The 22469-nt window shown below is 37.2% G+C and overlaps 2 protein-coding genes across 3 annotated transcripts; both read left to right on the plus strand.

Annotated features, from left to right (window-relative positions):
• The first annotated feature begins 12832 nt into the window (after nucleotides 1-12832).
• Nucleotides 12833-20653, plus strand: LOC107831882 (large ribosomal subunit protein uL3m). 2 transcript variants are annotated; one of them, XM_016659680.2, is made up of 6 exons: nucleotides 12833-12950; nucleotides 13125-13455; nucleotides 13840-14049; nucleotides 18782-18886; nucleotides 19384-19497; nucleotides 20053-20653. In XM_016659680.2, exons 2-6 carry the CDS (start codon nucleotides 13174-13176, stop codon nucleotides 20224-20226), a joined length of 885 nt encoding a protein of 294 aa, XP_016515166.1. In that variant the 5' UTR covers nucleotides 12833-12950; nucleotides 13125-13173; the 3' UTR covers nucleotides 20227-20653. The 2 variants fall into 2 exon arrangements, with proteins under 2 accessions (XP_016515166.1, XP_016515167.1); XM_016659681.2 differs by lacking the exon at nucleotides 12833-12950 and having other exon boundaries at nucleotides 12985-13455.
• A 582-nt stretch (nucleotides 20654-21235) lies between these two features.
• LOC107831885 (uncharacterized) lies at nucleotides 21236-22372 on the plus strand. Its single transcript, XM_016659684.2, has one exon. It carries the CDS (start codon nucleotides 21472-21474, stop codon nucleotides 22075-22077), a length of 606 nt encoding a protein of 201 aa, XP_016515170.1. The 5' UTR covers nucleotides 21236-21471; the 3' UTR covers nucleotides 22078-22372.
• Nucleotides 22373-22469: the final 97 nt, after the last annotated feature.

Here is a 22469-nt window from a genome sequence, read left to right on the forward strand (position 1 = left end):
TCTTTTAATACACCACCGCCATGAGGTTCCTACAATGTTTATTCCAATTATTTGGCACAGACTCGGTATGAGCAACCGAACCCGCAAAAAAAGGGGTTGTTATGAATGTGGTAGTACTAAGCACATCATGAGTAAATTGTCCAAGACTTGGGAGAAACATATTTCATCAAAGAACTCAGGCTACGTGCCCCATTGCAGTTACTACTCCACTTACATGACCAGCTAGAGCAGAGGTTAGGATGTTAGAGGTGGAGGTCAGACTCTTAGAGGTGGAGACCCAGCCCGTTGATATATTTTCTATGGTATGGTTGAGGTCGCTACACCAGATGGTGTCGTTACAAGTACGGTCTCGAATTATTATAAAATAACAATTTTCTTAACTTGATTCGGTTCTGAGCATCGAGGCAAATCCTTCTAATATGATCCACTCATGAGTGATCTCTGTAACCCTGAAATCTACTTATGAGAATACTCCTATTGAGAGATTATATGGAGATAGGTATGTCTATCATTATGTGTTGGTCACTAAAATAGTTGTGAGGCTAAGAATGACTTTTGTTAATCATTTCGATACGTTGATGTAATTTATAGATAATTGATTTCAATTGTGAATTATATGCCTTACCGGTATGAGGGTTCATTATATGTTGTGATTTTGTTTAACGAAAATTATTTAAAAGAAGAAAGAAAGGAAATGGAAAATTTTAGTTGGCACAATGTGCAAAATGCTTGTAATTCAGAGTTGAGGACGAGATCCTTGAATTTTTATATGATGTGAAAATTTTAAACTGGGATACGAGCCGCGGTGGAAGTTATATAAGGACGAATCCTTGTGATGAAAATTCTAGTGTTTAAATACTCCCTTGTGAAATTAAATTTGTACTATAGTACTAATAGGGAGTCATGCTTGTTAGGCTTATTTGAAAATTCTTATATGAAATTATCTGTGCGTAATTTGCCAAATTCGTGTTATAATTATTGAGTTCAAACCTACGAGGCGTGTGACTGCCTAGGAGGCATTAAATGTGACTCGTTAATTCGGGTAAACAATTATGGTGTCTTCATGTCTCGCATCTCGTTATCGGTATTGTGAAGATTTGAAACGAGATTATTATTAATATGAAGTTAATTGACAATTCTGTAATTGATTATGAACAACTATTAAGACCAGATTGACCTAGAATGGTGTTCCATTAAGATGGTCAGGCGAATGTGAGTCGTGCTTTCAGAAGCTCAAGATTACTTTGACTACGACACGGTGGTGTTAAGCAGGTTACTATGGAAGATGATGGAGTTTTGTGGATGCAGGGTCGTAATTGTGTTCCTAATAGGGATGTGATTCGCAAATTAATTCTTGAAGAGGCCCACTGTTCACGGTATTCTATTCATCCGGGTACCACCAAAAATGTATAAAGATTTGCGGCAACATTATTGGTGGAGGAGAACGAAAACTGATATAACTGCATATATAGCACAATGTTTGAATTGTCAACAGGTAAAGTATGAACATTATAGACCTGGTGGTTTGCTAGAGAAGTTAGAAATTTTCTGAGTGGAAGTGGGAGTGTATCACTATGGATTTTGTTATTGGAATCCTACGGACTCAGAAAAAGCTCAATGCGGTATGGGTCATTGTGGACAGGTTGACCAAGTCAGCACATTTTATTCCAATGGCAGTTACCTATTCTTCATAGCGATTAGCGAAGATTTGCATCGGCAAAATTATCTGCCTTTACGGTGTGCCTGTGTCTATTATATCAGATCGAGGTACGCAATTCACCTTACACTTTTGGAGGGTTGTACAGCTTGGGTCAGGCATGCAAGTTGAGTTGAGTACAACATTTTGCCCCTAGACAAACGGACAATCCGAGCGTGCTATTCAGATATTGGAGGACATGTTTCACGCTTGTGTGATGTATTTTGGAGGTTCTTGGTATCAACTCTTGCCACTTGCGAAGTTTGCCTATAATAACAGCTACCAGTTCAATATTCAGATGGCTCTGTATGAAGCATTATACGGGAGGCAAGGTCGTTCTCTAGTTGGCTGGTTTGAACCGAGAGAGGCTCGGTTGTTAGGTACTAATTTGGTACAGGATGCCTTAGATAAGGTCAAGATCATCTAGGATCGACTTCGCACAGCTCAGTCTAGGCAAAAGATTTATGTCAACCGTAAGGTAAGTGATGTTTTATTCATGACTGGGAAAGAGTATTGCTTTGGGTATCACATATAAGAGGTGTAATGAGAATCGGAAAGAAGGGCAAGTTAAGCCCTAGGTATATCGGACCCTTTGAAATTCTTGAAATGGTGGGTGAAGTAGCCTACGAGCTTGCACTGCCACCTAGCTTATCAGCAGTTCATATGGTATTCCATGTATCCATGCTCCAGAAATATCATGGTGATCCGTTCCATATATTAGATTTCAGCCCAGTCCAGTTGGACAAAGATTTGACATATGAAGAGGAGCCGTTAGCTATTCTAGACCGGCAGGTCCAACAGTTAAGATCTAAGGGTTATACTTCAGTTCGGGTGCAATAGAGAGGTCAGCCAATCGAGGCAGCTACCTGGGGGTTCGAGTCGGACATATAGAGTAAACATCCACATCTTTTCACCAGCTCGGATACTTTTCTAATTCCGTTCGAGGACGAAATTTTATTTTAGAGGTGGAGAATGTGATGACCCAGAAATTTCATCTTTAATTTAAACAGTAAATTCTATATTCTATGAAAATGTTAAGAGCTTACCCGCTATGAGTTAAGTATCACTTGAATAGTTGATGTGAATGTCATTCCTTTTCTAGTAATATATTACTTATGAGGCCAATGTTGGTATTATTTTCATGTTGTGTTACGTTGATTGGATTATGTATATGTTGTTAGGATTGGTTTCTGGGATTCTCTGACAGGTGGATAAGCCCAGTTACAAAGGAAACTCTGGCGAAATTTTTGGAAATTTTGGTAGTTAGTAAAAATTTGGGAAAATTGAAACGTGCAAAAGAAGAGGTAAGTTATGTCATGCTTTGGGGGAGGACTCTAATTCCCATTTGACGACCTATTAACATGATGGATACCAATTGGATATGATAGCAAGTGTACAAAACATACTATAAGTGATATTAGGTCTAAGGAAGGTTCTAAGTCTAAGCCAAGTTGGAAATATTTAATAATAGACTAAAGTTGCAAATGAGTACGCGCAAGACCTCACTTTGGACGAGCATATCTACATAGATATAACAAGTTGTGTTATTCACAACCTATCAAATTAAAGCTCTTTGAGTCTAGTTTCAAGAGCATCAAACTGTTCGTCATTTGAACACTCATATAAGAAGTTATGATCAAATTATCGAAGGTTGGCAGGAACTTGCACTACCGCGATGCCCCATGCGGTGCCTCGTGCGGCGCGCCTATGGAGGAATCCAGAGAGCATTATAAAACGTTTTCTGAGCATATTTTGCACAGCCTCCCCGTCCCCTGTGGCGCCCCATGTGCCGCGGCAGTACAAAAATGGGTTTTTAAGACCCGAACCCCATTTCATTTAACTCGTTTGAAGTTTGTTATTTTGGAATTTTCTGGTGCTTTTAGAGAGAGGGAAGAGCAATTCTAGAGAGATGAAGAAGCTCAAGTTCCTTGTTCATCAAAAATCTTGTCCAAGCCTTGAAATCGCATCAAAGGGTTGCTAAGGCTTCAAAGAGGTAAGAATTTCTTTTCTCCAATTCTTCAATTTCGAAATCTAACTAGAAATGGGTAATTAGTAAGATGATTCATGTATGTTTGAGTATTAGTTATACATGATTGTAACAATAAGGTTATGAGAAGATTGTTGAGTTCAAATAGGTAAAGATTGGATTAAAAATGGTAGAAATCTTCAAAACTTTAATTGAGGATTTGAAAGGCAATCTGATGTCGGAATTCGATAATTTTTGTATGGTTGAACTCGTATCAGAACGAGTATTCGATTTTCATATGTTTTTCCGGGATTCATGACGTGGGTACCACTGTTGAATTTTAAAGTATATTTCGAATTTTATCCGGAAAAATTGGTAAATTCATATGGAATTAATTCCTACGATTTGTATTGAGTATATTGAATTATTATGACTAGATTTGAAGCTTTCGGACACGAATTTGCAAGGCAAAGGTTTATTGGAATCTTGAATTGGTTTCAAGCAACCTTAGCTTGAGGGATTAGGAGTTGTGTCCTATTTGCTATGTGTTATTTGTTGAGTACGACGTATAGGCATGGTGACGAGTATCTATACGTTGGTGTCAAGCATGCCCGTAAGTCTTATACTATGATTAATGTGACTCTGTTTCATATTGTTCATGCTCTATATGATAATTTATATTGAGGAATATAACTTGTGGAAGTATTATTGTTAATTGAACATGGTAGAGCATTGACTCAAGTTGAGAAATTAATTGTTGAACATGGTAGAGCGTTGGCTCAAGTTGAGAATTGAATTGTTGAACATTGTAGAACATTGGCTCAAGTTAAGAATAGAATTGTTGAACATTATAGAGCATTGACTCAAGTTGTGAATCGAGTTGTGAAGTAAATGTGAAAGAAGAAAGAAGAGAGAGAATCATGATATTGTCTCCCTTGTCGGGATGTTATTATTTTGATATTTTTCCCTTGCCGGAATTTGATTGTTGTACTATTGTTCCCTTGCCGGAATTTTATTGTGATTTCATTTATTTCCTTGCCCTTATTTCTTATTATTGTTGTTTGGGTGAGGAAGAGTATTAAAGCAGGAAGGGTGATATCGTGTATGATTTTGTGAGGAAGAGTGTAAAGCACGAAGGGTGATGCCGTACCATATGATGTATAATTCCGTGCCAATTATATTGATTTTATGGTGAGGATGAGAGTAAAAGCACGAAGAGTGATGCCGTGCAGTTTATAGTGATTCTTATGGTGAGGACGAGAGTAAAAGTACGAAGGGTGATGCCATGCACTTGTCCTTGATTTTCCTGATTCTTGCTGATAATTGAGTTATGTTGTCCCTTACGTTTATTTACTGATTTTCTATTGTTACTTGATTTTATTTTGATGTTATAGATTCCCTTACCCTATTTGCCTTGTGATTGTTGCTTGGGTGAGGAAGAGTGTAAAGCACGAAGGGTGATGCCGTGTATTGTTTTGGTGAGAGAGTGTTAAAGCACGAAGGGTGATGCCGTATATTGTTTTGGTGAGAGAGTGTTAAAGCACGAAGGGTGATGTCGTGCACTTGTCTTTGATTTACTGATTTTTTTTATTGATAACTGAGTTATGGTTTCTCTACATTTAATTGATGGTTTCCTGTTGATACTTATTGTACCCCGCAACATGATTCTCCTTTCTTATTTTCAATTGAACTTTGGTGATCCTCATATTTATTTGTTGTTATTCTGTTATTATTCGATGTCCCCGCAACATGTTACCCCCTCCCATACTTAATTGCACATTACTGTTCTTTTTTTTCCCGTTGTATGTGATTTAACTGCACAAGTTTATTTGGTATTCTGGTCCTAACCTCGTCACTACTTCGTCGAGGTTAGGCTAGGCACTTACCAGCACATGGGGTCGGTTGTGCTGATACTACACTCTGCACTCTTTTGTGTAGATCCCAGTGTTGTAGACTTCGGACTGCAGTGAGATTGCTGCTCCTTGTTCATCAGGCGACCCGAGGTAGTCCTGCAGGTGTTCGCAGGCCTTGGCGTCTCCTTCTATTTACTATTCCTGTTTCTTTCGTGTATTTTCAGAGACAGTGTTGTATTTATTTCTTACAAACCATTATTCTAGTAGCTCGTGCACTTGTGACACCAGTTCTGGGATGGTTTTTAGATATTATGATGGGATAATCACTTTACTTAGATTTTAAATTCCGTATTGTTTAGTTATTATTAATTAAATTAAATTGGTATAAAATGGCTAATATTATTCTAACGTTGGCTTACCTAGCAAGTGAAATGTTAGGCGCCATCATGGCCCTAAAGGTGAGAATTTTGGGTCGTGACAACCTTGTCAGTTTATTCACTCAGACACATATATTTTAGCAGATAAAATACAAAACAGAGAAAAATGGATGTTGTAATAAGGCAAATAGTTGACAAAATTAAACAAGACATTATAGAGTCTTTTGAGTTGAAAGCTCATAAACAAGTACGATAGGGAGTTGGAAGAAATCAACAACAAGCTTAATATGATTGAGATGCTGGTGAAATTTGATAGTCTTGGTGATGAAGATGCTCGTCCATCTGGCAGTGAAGACGACGATGATGATGATATGGACGATTAGTTTTTCTTTTTTATGTATAATCCTTTTAATTAAATGATTATAATGTTATTTGTTTTTATATGTAATTTTAATTTATATTTTTAATGTTTAATGAAATATTCTGTTTTTGTTTTAAGTTTGTTGTGCCTTTTTTTAATATTAATTCTCTTCAAACTCGAAAAATAATAGAGGAAATGAAATAAATAACTTCAACAGGAATTAACAAAAACTCATCTGAAAATTAAGCATTTTTTGGTATGAAGTTTTTCCAAAAAATCATAATAAAATACATAGTGCAGGAGGAAAACTTCAGCTCCCATTACTGAAGTTTTCAAGAATGAACTAAAACACCTCAGCATTTTATGCTGAAGTTTTTGTGCAATATGTAATTTTAATTTATTTTTTATTTTATTAAATGAAAAATGATATTTTTGTATTTGTACATTTTTTTAATATTAATCCTTTTTAAACTTAGAAAATAAAACAGAGCAATTAACAAAAACTTATCCGAAAATTATATATTGCAGGACAAAATATTAAGCATGTTTTAGCAGATGAACTAAAAAAACTTTAGCATACTAAAAATTATATGAAAAATGTTTTACATATTCCGGAAAACTAAAGCATTTTTTGGTATGAAATTTTTCCAAAAAATCATAATAAAATACATAGTGCACCTATGCTGAAGTTTTTTAGTTCATCTTTAAAAACTTCAGGAAAATGCTGATGTTTTAGTTCATTCTTGAAAACATAAGCTCGTTTTGCTGAAATTTTTAAAGATTAACTAAAAAACTTCAGCACCTATACTGAAGTTTTTGTGCAATGTGTAATTTTAATTTATGTTTTATTTTTTTACCCAGTGTAGGAGAAAAACTGCAGCTCGTCTTGCTGAAGTTTTTAAAGATTAACTAAAAAACTTCAGCACCTATGCTGAAGTTTTTGTGCAATATATAATTTTAATTTATGTTTTATTTTTTTTACCCAGTGTAGGAGGAAAACTTCAGCTCGTTTTGCTGAAGTTTTTAAATATTAATTAAAAAACTTTAACACCTATGTTGAAGGTTTGCAGAAGTTTTGCTAAAGGTGTAAATACTTTAAAACTCTAGCTCGTTTTGCTGAAGTTTTTAAAGATGAACTAAATAACTTCAGCCTTTTTAGTAAGTAAACAAGACGTATACTTCAGCATATATAAAAACTCAGCTTGTTTAGCAAATAAACCAAAAATTTCAGCATATTATGCAGTGGAAAACTTCAGCATATTTGAATTTGTCGGAGTAGAATGTTAGAATTCAACGTGAAACAGACTTAGAATGCAAATCCAGCAAATCAGTGAAGAATTCATGTTTCATCCGTCAAACAACTTCAATCAATCAATCAGAAAACATATATCATAAAATCAATCAGTTTCAAAAACTATTTTTAATTCTGAAGATGAATTTGAATACTTACAATATATTTTGTAAACTTAAATTTGGAATTTGAATCTAGTTCAAATCTGGTTTGCGAGAGGCGATCTGAGGAGAGACGGAGGTGATCTGAAATTTGAATCTGGTATGCGGGATGCATATTTTATATGTTTTGGAAGGGGTATAATGGTCATATTATTACAGAAAATTTTGCTAGTTGGTTACGAAAACAATAGTTTTTAAAAATAGGGTATAGGTTAATAGGTGGCATAAATATAGGGTATGACTGCAAATCTGTGACGACCTGATCGGTCGTCTTAAGAATTAACGCCCCAATCCCCTATTAATTGGTTTTCCGAGTTTATTTCCGCTATTTTGATTTGCCGGGATGTTCGGTTTTGAGTTTCGGGGAGTATTGGGACACTTAGTCCCAGAATGAGAGCTTAAGTGTTAGAAAGTTGACCGTAGTCGAAATAGTATGAAGACGGCCTTGGAATGGAAATTCGACTATTCCGTTAGCTCCGTTGGGTGATTTCGGGCTTAAGGGTATGATTGGATTGCATTTTGGAGGTCCGTAGCTAATTTAGGCTTGAAATGACGAGAGTCTAATTTTTGAAGTTTCCGGTCCGATAGTGAGATTTTGATCTAAGGGTCGGAATGGAATTTCGAAAGTTGAAGTAGCTCTGTAGTGTTGAATGTGATGTGCTTGCAAAATTTCAGGTTATTCGGACGAGATTTGATAGACTTTTTGATCGAAAGCATAAGTTAAGAGTTCTTGGAGTTCTTAGGCTTGAATCCTATGTTAAATTAGTGATTTGATGTTGTTGTGAGCGTTCCGAAGTTTTGAACAAGTTTGAACGATGTCATGGGATGTGTTGGTACAATTGGTTTGAAGTCCCAGGGACTCGGGTGAGTTCCGGGTATGTTCTGGGATGTTTTAGGCCGAAAATCAAAGTTGTTGCAGGTCCAGAAGAGTTACAGGCCTAGGAACTCATCAGTGCAGTCCCCACAAAATCCAGTGCGCCCGCGGTGGGGGCTGTGCGGCCGCACAAAATGCAGTACGGTCCGTGGTGAGGAAAATTTCACTGGTCCTATTTCGGAAGCTCATATCTTGTGATCTACAAGGAATTTTGGGATGATTCAAAAATGAAAGTTGTAGCCCTTCGTGTCTAGTTTCCAGAAAAGGACAGAAATCACAATTTAGACATCTGCAAAGAAAGTTATGGCCAAAATACTAAAGCCTGTTACTGCAGTCAAAACCTGTGCGGACAACACTCGTTTTTGTGCGGACCGCACTGGTTTTGTGAGGACAACACTCGTTTTTGTGCAGTCCGAAGTGGTGGAAATCCGGGGGGTGCTCTATAAATACGAAGTTTTAGGTTTTATTTCATATTTTGACCTAGAGAGCTCGAATTTTGGCATTTTTTGAAGGTTTTTTAAGAAATTTATCGGGGTAAGTGATTCTAACAAAGATTTGGCTAGAGTACATGAATCTATCATTGAATTCATCATTTAATTCGTGATTTGGGATGGAATTTGGGAAGAAACCTTGTGAAATCTTTCAAAAATGTAAAATGATGATTTGAAGGACCAAATGGTATCGGGATTGGATAATTTTGGTATGGTTAGACTCGTGAGAGTGTGAGGATTCTGGAAATATTAATTTTACCCGATTCCGAGATGTGGGCTCGAGGGAAATTTTGGTCATTTTTCCTAATTTCCTGTATTAGTTTAGAATCTAATTGTGGAATCAGTTACTTGAGATGTTATTTACAATATACAATTGAATTAACTAGATTTGGGCCATTTGGAGTCGGATACTCGTGACAAAAGCGTGGTTTCGGGTTGACTTGTGCTTGTTCGAGGTAAGTGGCTTGTCTAACCTTGTGTGTGGGACTTTTCCTTTAGGATTTGATATAATCGTTAATTGAAATGTCTTGTACGTAAGGTGACGAGTGCGTACTTGTGCTAATTGTTGGAAATCCGGTTTTTCATTAAGTACTACTAGTATGTTTACTTTCCTGTTTGGTTCTTGTACTATTTAAGCCTGTGTTAGCTTAGTAAAAGCATGCCTAAGTGATTAAGTTGCCTTATTTGTTTAACTGCTTACCTGAAGTCTGTGCAGCATGCTAGGCTAGATTATTTGTTGCCTTAGAATGAAGTTTGACATTTTCTGAGTATTTCTCCTGTTGTTGTTGTGTATTTACATTGGGACTACGGATGTGGGATTCCGGCTCCCCCCTTGTCTGTTTACATTTGGGACTATGGATGTGAGAATCCGGTAGATTCCCCTGCACAGTGGTATGGAACTACGGGAATGCACCCGGTAGATTCCCTCAGTACTGGGTATTTATGTTTGGGACTACAGAACGGGATTCCAGTAGATCCCCGTGTACTATGAGCTGGACTACAGTACGATATCCCGAGAGACTTATTGGATATGTATATTTAGGACCTCAAGATGGTATCCTGTAAGATCCCCGGTTGATATTGTTAGTTTGAGCTGTATTTTCCTTCGATGTTTACATTATTTTTGTGTAGTTGTTGTTGTTGTCCTTTATACCAGTGTTATTTTCACTATTACTCACACTTATACTGTTTTATGTTCTTTACTATCGAATTATAATTTTTATTTAACCTCAGTAGGGCCCTGACCTTCCTCATCACTACTCAACCGAGGTTAGGTTTGACACTTACTGAGTACCGCTGTGGTGTACTCATGCCCTTTATGTGCATGTTTTTCATGTACAGATCCAGGTACCTCTACTCAGGCTTACCATTCTTGAGGCGAGGCGATTCTACGGGACTTCGAGGTATATTTGCCGCGTTCGCAAATCGAAGAGTCTCTTTCTACTCCTGCACTTAGTATTTAGCCCTTCTGTACTTTATGTTCTTATTAGACATTCCGGAGATTAGAGCTATGTAGTGTTTATCTCAGCTTGTGGATCCGTGAGTTTCGGGGTTTTGGGATAGTGTATCAGATTATTGAGAAGTTGTGTGTATATGCAACGACATTTAAATATTGTTTCCTTCAGTTATTTATGGCTTTTGACTAGTTATTTCGCAAGTTTAGTTATTTTCCGCATTGTTAGGCTTACCTAGTCGTAGAGACTAGGTGCCATCATGATAGTTCACGGAGGGCGAATTGGGATCGTGACAAGTTGATATCAGAGCTCTAGGTTCATAGGAGTCATGGATCACAAGCCGGTTTATTAGAGTCTCACTGATCGGTACGAAGACGTCTATACTTATCTACGAGAGGCTATGTAACTGTTAGAAAAATTCCACTTCATTTGATTTCCTTGTCGTGCGAAATTTTTGATATCACAATTCTAAACTTCTGTCTTCTATTCTCTCACAGATGGTGAGGACACGTGCTACCCGAGATGATCAGGTACCCGCGCCACCTACTGTAGTCGTCAAAGGCCGGGGCCGGGGTATAGGCCAAGGGCGTGCACGTGGTGCAGCTAGAGCACCTGTGCGAGCTGCCGTCGAGGTACCACCAGAAGTTCCAGCCGGAGTCCAGGCAATTGATACGCCTACTGCTACTACCACGCTAGCACTTCAGGAGACTTTGGCACAGTTCATGAGCATGTACACCACTTTGGCTCAGGCAGGGTTGCTTCCCCTTGCTGCAGCCACATCCCAAGCCGGGGGAGAAGCACAGACTCCCGCCGCCCATACTCCTGAGCAGTGAGTGCATGTCGATCAGGTCCATGAGATTATTCTTGTACCGTCTGCAGTGCCAACTCAGCCCGAGGACAGGGTAACTGCTTCCGAGGATGAACACTTGAGGCTTGAGAGGTTCAAGAAGTACAAGCCTCCTATATTCAGCGGTTTAGCATCGGAGGATGATCTGGGAATTTCTGGAGGAATATTACCGTATTCTCCGTATCACGGGCATACCAGGATCGAGCGGAGTTTCATTCACTACTTTCCAGCTTCGAGGAGCCGCCTATGAGTGGTGGCGCACCTATGAGTTTTATGTCCTGAATTTTAAATTAGTAATTCAGAAAATTCTGGATACTTATAGCCCGTTTGGCCATGCTGCAAAAATCAGCTTACTTTGAGAAGTGCTTTTTTTTCAAAAGTACTTTTGGTGAGAAGCAGTTTGTGTTTGGCTAATTAGTTTGAAAAACACTTCTCAGCAGCAATTAATGTTTGGCCAAGCTTTAAAAAACTGCTTCTAAGTGTATTTTTCTTAAAAGCGCTTCTAAAAAAGTGCTTTTGGAGAAAAACTACTTTTTTCTGCTTCTCCAAAACTTCTAGCCTGTTTGGCCAAGCTTCTCAAGACAAAAAAGCGCTTTTTTCCCCAAAAGCACTTTTTTTCCTAATTTGAGGTGTTTGGCCAAGGTTATTTGGGAAAAAAGTGCTTTTGGGAAGAAGCAGAAGCAGTTTCAGAGAAGCAGAAAAAAGTAGCTTCTTTCCAAAAGCAGAAGCAGAAGCAGTTTTGGCTTTTCTTCTTACCTAAAATACCCTTAACAAAATATAGTGTATACCAAAATAACCCTTAAACCTAATACTTAGGATATTAATTTATAAATAGTTCTTCTTATTTTTAAGAAACTTTCTAATATATAGTGTTTTTAGGGGTGAATGCTTTTATATTTGTTGAAGGAATTTTAATATATTTGACTTATATTAAAAGAATTAAGTACTTTTTAATTTTATTTTCATATTTTACTTAAATAAAATAATTTTTTTAATTATTGCATGTAATAACAAAATTTTGATATTATTTATTTACTTATAATATTAATTATTAAGTAAATCTATTCATGTCCTTATTCGTAATTTGACACTTAAAAACACTTTCTAAAAAGCTTGGCCAAACACAAATTATTTCTCAAAAGTGCTTTTCAGACCGATTAGCCAAACACAAACTGATTCTCTCCAAAAGTATTTTTTTCAAAAGCACTTTTCAAAATAAGCTGATTTCTCCAGCTTGGCCAAACAGGCTATTCTTCTACTTCTCCTCAAAAACACTTTTTTTCTTTCCAAAAGCTTGGCCAAATGCTTCAATTTTTGGCCAAAAGTACTTTTGGCAAAAAAAAAGGCACTTTTGACCAAAAAGAAGCTTGGTCAAACCGGCTACTAGTCTTGAATTTTAAGTTGGCAGCTCAAAAAATTGATTAATTTTTAAATACATTATAAAGTTTGAATATATTTTAAATAACGGGCTGAAAAATGGCTATGGTTGGGCTTCGGCCGCAGCCCTAACTCCAAAGGCCCTTTAGACTTCACTCTTCACGGTTCTCTTCAGTTGTCGTCGCCGACCAGTCTTGTTGAGGTAAGCTTAGGTTGATAGCTCTATTTTTTGTTCCTACTGCATCTTCGGTTATGTTGCTTGGATTTAAATTGCATTACTAGACTTTTTTCTCTTCATGTCTTAAAGAAAAATGCTGTGAATTGCTAGTACTATAACATTGTTTTGTATCTTCTCCATTCCTATTTTCCCATACAGACAGAAGGAGGTAGAGGGAGAAAAAGGAGAAAGAGAACTCCTCAATTCAATGGCGAGAAGCCTCATTTCTCATGTCCGCATCCTCTTCTCAGAAACCCAGTTAAGAACTTTCAGTAGCCAAGTGGAGGAACTAAGGAATCGGATTATAGAAGGAAAGCCTAGGATCATGACTCCAAACTCGAAACGGACAGGAGCAATAGCCGTAAAATGTGGAATGACAGCACTCTGGGACAAATGGGGGGAACGCCTCCCCATCACCATCCTTTGGTTAGATGATAACATTGTTTCCCAGGTCAAAACACCGGAGAAAGAAGGCTTCTCCGCCCTACAGGTGAATCAATTATGCTAACTTCTTAAAGGCTGAATCTTTGTCCAAAAAAAGAAAAAGAAATATTTTGTTAAGTGTATGATATACTGACTGTTACCAATTTATCTGACCCCTTAATTCGAACTCATCACTGAAAGAGTTTTCATATTGTTGTAATTAATGTGTCATTGTAATCGTTGTGACGACTTTGTGAATGTGTTTTCAAGCCTGAAATTGATATTTTGGTGGCTTTTAAGCTCGATATTGGTTGAGTAATTTCTTTACAAAATCGACCAAAATCAGTAAATAAAAGATATTTTGGTTGAATAAATGACTTTAAGGACTGCATGAATTACTCTTTATGCTATAGATTGTTATTTAATTGATCTTTATTATGGTGTTAGTTAGATTGGGTGTGCTCACAAAAAGGAGAAGCATTTGACAAAACCTGAAGTAGGTCATTTTAGAGCACAAGGTGTACCCATGAAGAGAAAGTTGAAGGAATTTCCAGTTACCGAAGATGCTCTTCTTCCTGGTGGAACAAGCATCAGTGTCCGCCATTTCGTTCCTGGCCAGTATGTGGATGTTACTGGAATTACAAGAGGAAAAGGTTTTCAGGTGTGGAGTAATCTTGATTGTGTTTATTGTTTGATATATCTTATTGATCGCTTTTTACCTGGTATGGACTACTCACTTCGCTATATTAAATGAAAATTGCACTTACCTTATAAAAAAAATGAAAATTGAGTTAACGCTTTATATAAGCAAAAATGTTTTCTACACTTCTATAGTTTTCTCGACTATTTAGCGATCAACTGTACTGACTAAAGGGCTTCTCGTATGTGGCATGTTGGAAGACCCTTCATCCATTTTGTGCTGGTATGAGTGTTACGGTTTTTCATGTTATTGGTTCTCGATCACGCCATCTGCTTTGGTCCAGATATCTATTGAGAGAAGTAGGTAGAACTGCTAATTGTTTTAGGACTCCAGAAGACAGTAAGACATAATTATCGAAAGAAAGTGAAGTTTTTTTCACTAATGAGTGCCTAGAACTTCATCAATAAAAATGCAATAAGGAGGTGTACTTCCATGTTCAGTATCAATATATACAAGTTGCCCTAACCAAGAAAGAATTGTCTATCAACTATGCACTCCTTGGAAGGTTCTCTTATCACTCTCTAGCAAAGTAGTTCAATCAAGAATTCCACAAAGTTCGGATAGGGATTATTTATGAAAAGTTCGCCCAAAGAAAAGCTGAAAAGGAAAGCTAATTTTTTGGTTGACCAGAGTTTTTAGACGACTTGTTTACTTAGCTACCTTTCTTAAATTATTTTGAACTTAGATCAAAACAAGGAAAAATTACATGTGTGAAATACTTATGAAAATACTCATTCTGTCCTTAACTGATTGACCGGCTTTGATCAATATTAGGTCTAGCTTCAACCTATCAAAACTTGGTGCTATTTTCTTCCTACTCCATTATGGCTATTATGGTGGCATACAAATTCTATTTTTTTTTTGAATTGGTAACTATTGTATATATTATAAATATCAGTACATAGGTTGCACTGAAAACCAAATTTACATGGAGAGAATTTGGAGATGTTCTAATTTGAGACCTAGCAAGATCCTAGTATGTCTATGATTGTCAATGTATCTTCTGTGTACATCTGTTTGCACCAAAAACAAAAAAGAAGAATACAATTGAGTTTGATCTTCTGTATTGGATTGCTTCTGTCTTCAAAACATCTAGTGTTCCTTTCCCTCCAAACTATCCACCAAATACAAGCCGGAACAGTCCTCCATCTGTCTCTGCTAGTTGCTTCAGCTCCAGCTTCTTCCCAGCTATAAAGGACATCTTTAAGCCTGTATGGCATTGACCATGAAATACCCCTAAGACTAATAAAGATTTTCCATAGTTGGTCTGTAATCTTGCAATGTAGAAACAAATGGGTGACAGTTTCTGCATTTTCCCCACATAGAAAACATCTTGAACACAGAGAAATTCCCCTTTTTATGAGATTATCCTGGGTTAATACCCCCTCCTTTGCTAGTAGCCAAGTGAAGCATGCTACCTTGTATAGAATCTTTGTTTTCCATATATGTTTCCAAGGCCATGTGTCTACTTGTTGATTATTATGATTCAAAATCTTATATGCATCCTTCACTCGGTAAACCCCTCTGTTGTGCCTCTTCCACCATATTGAGTCCAAACCTTCCTGTAATCCTGTAAATGCTTCCAACTCTTTGTAAAGGTCAGCTAATCTTGTTATCTCCCAGTCATTCAGCTGTCTTCTTAGAGCTATTTCCCATCCTTGACGACTCCTCATATCAGCTACTGTCTTATGCTGGTTTTGTGCTAAACCGAACATATCTGGGTATCTTTCCTTTAAGCTTCCAATTCCTAACCAATTATCATTCCAAAATGATGTGTTCCTTCTGTTGTTCACTCTTATGGAGGAGTGATTCTTCATTATAGGCCAAAGTTCTCTGATGGATTTCCACACACTTACTCCATATGATGTTCTGACTTTTTTTGACACCCAGTTATTTTCTTCACCATACTTTGCTTTGATCACTTTGCCCCATAAAGATTGGGGTTCTTGAGAGTACTTCCATAACCATTTAATTCTAAGAGCCTTGCTTTGGTTCTTCAAATTCCTTATCCCCAATCCACCTTGTTTTTTATCCATTGTGAGTGTCTTCCATTTAACTAAATGGAAGACCTTTTTCTCCTTATTGCCTTGCCAAAGGAATGATCTTCGGAGTTTGTCCAATCTCTGTAAAATGCCTGCTGGAATTGGGAACAAAGACATCATGTAAGTAGATAGTGAGTCTAATACTGAGTTGATTAGAACTAGCCTACCCCCCAATGATAGGTATTGCGATTTCCATCTTGACAACTTCTTCTCACACTTTTCTATGACTGAATTCCAGATTTCTTTTGATTTGGATCTTGCACCAAGAGGCATCCCAAGGTAAACAGTTGGTAGGGACCCAACTTCTCCTCCCAATATCTGTGTCAGTTGCCCTATGTTGTTAACTTCATTAATGGGAAAAATATTGCTCTTTCTCCAGTTAATGTGTAATCCTGATACTCCCTCAAATAAAACCAAAATGATCCTTAAGAATCTAAGTTGGTTTTTTTCAGCATCACAGAAGACTAGAGTATCATCAGCATATTGGAGATGTGTGATCTCTAGATTGTTAGCCCCACTCCTGTTTACCTCAAAACCTTTAACCCATCCACTGACTTTAGCCGTTTTGATCATGTTGTTCAATCCTTCCATGGCTATAATGAATAGAAAGGGAGATAAAGGATCACCTTGTCTGAGACCTCTGTGTGAATGAAAATAACCTTTAGGACATCCATTTATGAGAATGGAGAATTTCACAGTAGATATGCAAAATTTCATCCATCTAATCCATTTTTGCCCAAAACCCATTAGTTCTAACATTCTTAGTAGGAAGCTCCAGTTCACATGATCATAGGCCTTCTCGATATCCAATTTGCATAAGATTCCAGGTTCTTTCTTTTTTATTCTTGAGTCCACAGCTTCATTTGCAATCAACACTGCATCAATTATTTGTCTTCCTTTGATGAACGCCATTTGTTGAGCATCGACAATTTTCCCAACCACCCTCTTAAGTCTTTCAGTTAAGACTTTTGAGAGCAATTTGTAGAAGCTCCCTATCAGACTGATCGGTCTGAAATCTCTCAATTCTTTCGCACCTGTCTTCTTTGGAATCAAAGCTATATATGTTGCATTGAAGCTTTTCTCAAACATCTCCTGTGAATGGAAGTTGTTAAAAACCGTCATGATATCTTCCTTCAAAATGTCCCAACACTTTCTGAAAAAACCCATTTTGTATCCATCTGGACCTGGAGCCTTGTCATTTTCACACATCTTCAGACTGCTCAGCACTTCTTGTTCCTCAAAGTTACTCTGTAAAGACTCCCTTTCTGATTCAGAAATGCTTGAACTATTTTCGAAATTGACCGTTGGTCTCCACTGTTCAGGTTCTGTGTATAACTCCTTGTAGAATTCAATGATCTCATTCTCTATTCTTTCTGGATCCTCGACTACTTCATGTCGAATCATTATTTGATCAATGTTGTTGTTTCTCTTGCGTGCATTTGCAGTCCGGTGGAAAAAATTTGTATTCCTGTCCCCTTCTTTGAGCCACAAAGCTCTTGATTTTTGTCTCCATGCAATTTCTTCATTCTTGAGTTGCTCCTCAATCTCCATTAGAGTAGCTGCTTTCCTCACTGATTCCTCCTTTGTCAGCGCTCTTAGTTGTTGTGTTGTCTCAAAATCTGCTAGTTGACTTAGCAATTTTGATTTTTGCAGTCCCAAATTACCTTCGTAACTTCTGCTCCATTCTTTTAGCTTGCCCTTGAGAGCTTTTAACTTGCAAGCTAAAATGTAATCAGATCTTCCTGAAAATTCGAAAGATATCCACCACTCTCTAATTCTGTCATCAAAACCTTCCACGTTCAGCCACCAATTTTCAAACTTAAAGTATGATTTAGCTTGTTCCCACGCACCACAGTATAGAGCCACAGGTGAATGGTCCGAAATCAACCTTTGTTGGATAGTTTGCTTGATGTTTCTGAAGCTTACATCCCATTCTTCTGAAATGAGAAATCTATCAATTCTTGAAGCCGCTGTATGATTGTCCCTTTTGAACCAAGTATAGTTGCCTCCTTCAAGTCGAAGATCTATCAACTCCATATCTTCTATAAAATCCGAGAACTCCACCATCGCTCTGGACCTCCTTAAACATTTCCGTTTTTCAGAAGGGTACCTTGTAACGTTAAAATCGCCACAAACCGCCCAAGGACCTTCCATCAGTCCCCTCACTGCACCAATTTCTCTCCATACAAATTCTATTCAAATAAGTGATTTCTGAAAAGGCCACATGGTAATTAAACCTTGAGTCATAATTTTTTCTTTTAGGCAGTTAGTGTGAGTGATAGACTTACAATATTATTGGACTTCAAAGTGGCGGTTTGAAACCTAGTCGCTGGACTTCATTGAGTGTTTCATAGACCAACTTAAAGGCACAACTTGAATTTTTCAAATTTTGTTGCCTATTGAGCATTTCTTAATCTTCATGGCAGTTTTTTAACAGAAGTAGTAGCGCTTACTACGGTCATGGTATATTGGATATGAGCTCTCTAACCATTAGCTAATGGTAGAAATATTTTTTTGTTTGTATAACAAAATTCCACCTTTCTACTTTGTCTTCCACCTCTTATGCAAATTAACTGTTAGTGCTGTATCACTCTTGGAGGGTATATCTCGTTTATGAACTGTACTAAAGATGGGGAATTTCATATGTGTAGGGTGGGATGAAAAGATGGGGGTTTAAAGGTATGCCTGCATCACATGGTGCTTCATTATCCCACAGAAGTATTGGTTCGACAGGTCAAAGAGATGCTCCAGGAAAGGTAGATATTACCTTTTCTTCAATTTTATTTACTAAATTACAGTACATGAGTTTTATTTTTACCAAATTACGCTGTACAGAATTTTGAAAACCCCACCCTCCTAAAAAAAATTAGGGCAGGATTGGGCTTATAAAAGAGTAACCATTCTTTTGTACATGCAATTATTTCTTGTCTCTGAGTTTTCTGCTATGTTATTTCTAATAAACTATGGGTCACTTCGAGAAGTATGCTCATGCAATCCTCCATCACGTTGTTGAGTTTGACCTTCATGTAGTCTAAATTATTTTTAACAGCCTGTGATATTCTAAATTAGTTGGGAGCTTTAACCTCTCATCTGGGCCAGATAACTCTACTGAAGTTGCATTTGATATCCTTAATTAGCTCATTTTGCTAAACATTTGATTTGAAGTAAACGAACAGTTGCTTTTGGATAGTGCTGTCGTGGAATCTAGTTAATGTTACAAGCTTCTGCTTAATTTGTATTTTTTGCTTTAAAGGTATTTAAAGGGAGAAAGATGCCTGGGCGCATGGGTGGAGTGCAACGAACTGTTAAAAATGTTTGGGTCTACAAGATTGATCCTGCCAGAAACTTGATGTGGGTCAAAGGCCAGGCAAGATTTTGAAACCCTTTTCTTTTATTTTTAAACTTGAAACAAGTAGGTATGAGAGTTATCACATTGTACTCATAATTTGATTATAATTCTCTTTCTTGTGCAATCGTTAAGATGAAATTCTATGCGTTCAAACTCAATTTGACTAAAAGAGTTGGTAATTTATCAAAAAAAAAAAAAAGAGAGAGAGATGGAGAGAGAGAGAGCTGGTTGGCAGTGTAACATCAGCAATCAACATTATTAATCCCCATGTATGCTTTCTAATGAATATTAGTTGCCAATCAAAAAACTGAGCAGTATGCAAATATATGGGAACTAAGGGTGGGGGGTCACTTTTCCTTCTTGAGGTAACTACGAGTTTAAGTCTGGAGAAGGGTGTCATTTCGATCTCTTACATGGAACTGTGATAAAACTGCTTTGATCTTGTAAAGAGTGTGAAATTCTTCAGTATGATGCCAGTCCTTGCTCAGTTATACGGGTAGATAACACAGAGCCAGTGAAGGTAACTTTGTGTTCATACTGAAGACATACATTATACTGTAACTCCCTTTTCAGGTTCCAGGAGCTGAAGGTAACTTTGTGTTCATCAAAGATTCTGTGTACAAGAAGCCAGATATTTCAACGCTTCCATTTCCCACGTACTTTGCCCCAGAAGATGAAGACCAAGCTGATTTGGAACCACTAGTGGCGGATCTTGGTGGTACAGACCCGTTTATGGCTGCTGATTAGTTGCGGGCAACCTAGCTGCGGACCAAGGCATTTTCATTGTCCGTTCTTTTACTTTTTTTTATTTTCTTTAACAAGAAGCAGTGAAGTGGTTTTGCATGGGGCAGGGCTTTATTGAGAACGAACTTATTTGTAGTAGTATTTTCACAGTTTCTCTGGCTGATGGCATTCAACTCAAGTAGTAATTTTTTGAGTTGTACTACAAAATTTAGCTACTTCTTGTTGAATAGGGCGAAATGTTGTTATAGCATGATTCAACACTTCATCCAGGGAAGTTGTACAGGCACAATCTGATTATGTTGTTGCTGGATGACTAGAGCTAATAAAAGAAATGTGAATGGAGAGCTATAAACGACAATAGTTTGTCATTTTACTTGTATTCGGATTCAAAGCTCTACCTTTGTTGGTCTCAAATAAAGTGTTTTTGACATGACTAGGTGGTCTCAACGGTATTGTAACTTTAGCTTAATCTTTGTTTCCAATGTTGAATGCAACAATAGCAGAAATCCAAATTCTTCAAACAAGCTTACCAGAAAGGTTTAATTGAGCAATTATGGAGGCACGAGTAAATGTTGCTCATGGCGACTGATTGGTACCTGCAACAAATAACCCATTGATTTTTTTTTCACTGTATTTGAAGTGTACAGAGTTATTTTCAAACCAATGAATCGTACATCGAAGTGATATTGAGAAATTATAAGCATTGAGGGGTCCATAGGAAAGCTTCTTCAACCAAATCAGGAACTATAAAGATCAAGACAACTATCACATAAAATGTTGTGAAATTGTTAAACTAATACTAATTTCCTCCATTGGTTAAAAATAGACTTGTAATCACCAGCCCATCTCTCTATTTCCTTTCTTTATTCATTATTAATTAATGGGAAATGACAGTTTGCAAATAAAATCATTTTTTGGATAGTTTGAAGTCCATAAGAAACCATCTTCTAAGCCGTGACTGGTGGCAGATATGAACCCCACAAGAGAAATCCTCACTCGTGCAGGTATGAAAAGTCTGATCAAACTTATGGACTTGTGGTCTATGACTCTATTCTTAAAAGGAACATAGTCTTAATTAGTTCACGGGTCCTTCCTCTTTTGTCCCTCTCACCTTCAACTACCATCCGATATCCAATCAAACCAACTCTTATGAAAACACCAAGTCCTTAAAATTTGGGAAACTCCAACATCTTGGTTTTCCTTTAACACTCTCCATCTTCAACAATCATACACATATACTAAAAGACCATGGACTGGTTTTCATGGCTCTCTAAAACTAGCCTTGACCCTTCTCTTGTTTATGACTATGCTCTTGTTTTTGCTCACAATGAACTTGATCAAGATGATGTAGAATATTTCAACCATGAATTTCTCCAAAGTATGGGCATTTCAATAGCCAAACATAGGCTAGAAATCCTCAAGCTAGCTAGGAAGGAAAAGAGCAGAAGCTCAAGAATCCATATCTTATGGTTTATTTTAGCAATCAAGCAAGCAAAGCAACAACTTGCTAAGCGCTTGAGCACGTGGACTCATCGACCAAATTCAAGTGCCCTGCTGCCCCTGAGAAATTACAGTTCAAGATGGAAAGCCTCTATGCTGAAGAGGAATAACAGATTAACTGCAGCTAAACAAGAAAGGCCAGTAATGCAGAGTACTAATGCTACTCCTAATCAAGGAAGGTTAATGATGCTTACAAATGGGAGTCCCAATCTCATGATAGATTATTCTGATGGTTGGATTAGCAGTTCTTCAAGCTCTCCAGTTGAGGGTTTTCGCGATGATAAAGACATGGATGTCATTTACAGTGAAGAGATTAAGTGGGAAACAATGTTTCAAGACTTGAAACCTACTTAAGTTCTTGGAATTCTTTATATCCACTTGAATTGAAATGATGAGGAATTTGCAAGTTAAACTATCCTCATGTTTTTCCTTCCTTTAGATACCTTCAAGTGTTCTCTGGAATTGTTGCATTATATTTTTCTGAACTAATTGCCTGTAAGCAGCAGAATGCAGTGTTTTAACTAATTTTACCATACTTTCTTCATACTCCATTATGGCTATTATGGTGGCATACAAATTCTATTCAAATAATAATTGATTTCTGAAAAGGTCATATGGTAATTAAATCTTGTGTCATAGTTTTTCCTTTTTAGCATTTAGTTAAGAATGCAAAATTTTCAGCAAGTTTACTCTCGCAATAAAGTGGCAAATCCCACTTCATAGGCGCCGCTTCCCCCTACCTCTTG

Source organism: Nicotiana tabacum, chromosome 6 (assembly GCF_000715075.1).
Source record: "Nicotiana tabacum cultivar K326 chromosome 6, ASM71507v2, whole genome shotgun sequence".
Lineage (NCBI taxonomy): Eukaryota > Viridiplantae > Streptophyta > Magnoliopsida > Solanales > Solanaceae > Nicotiana > Nicotiana tabacum.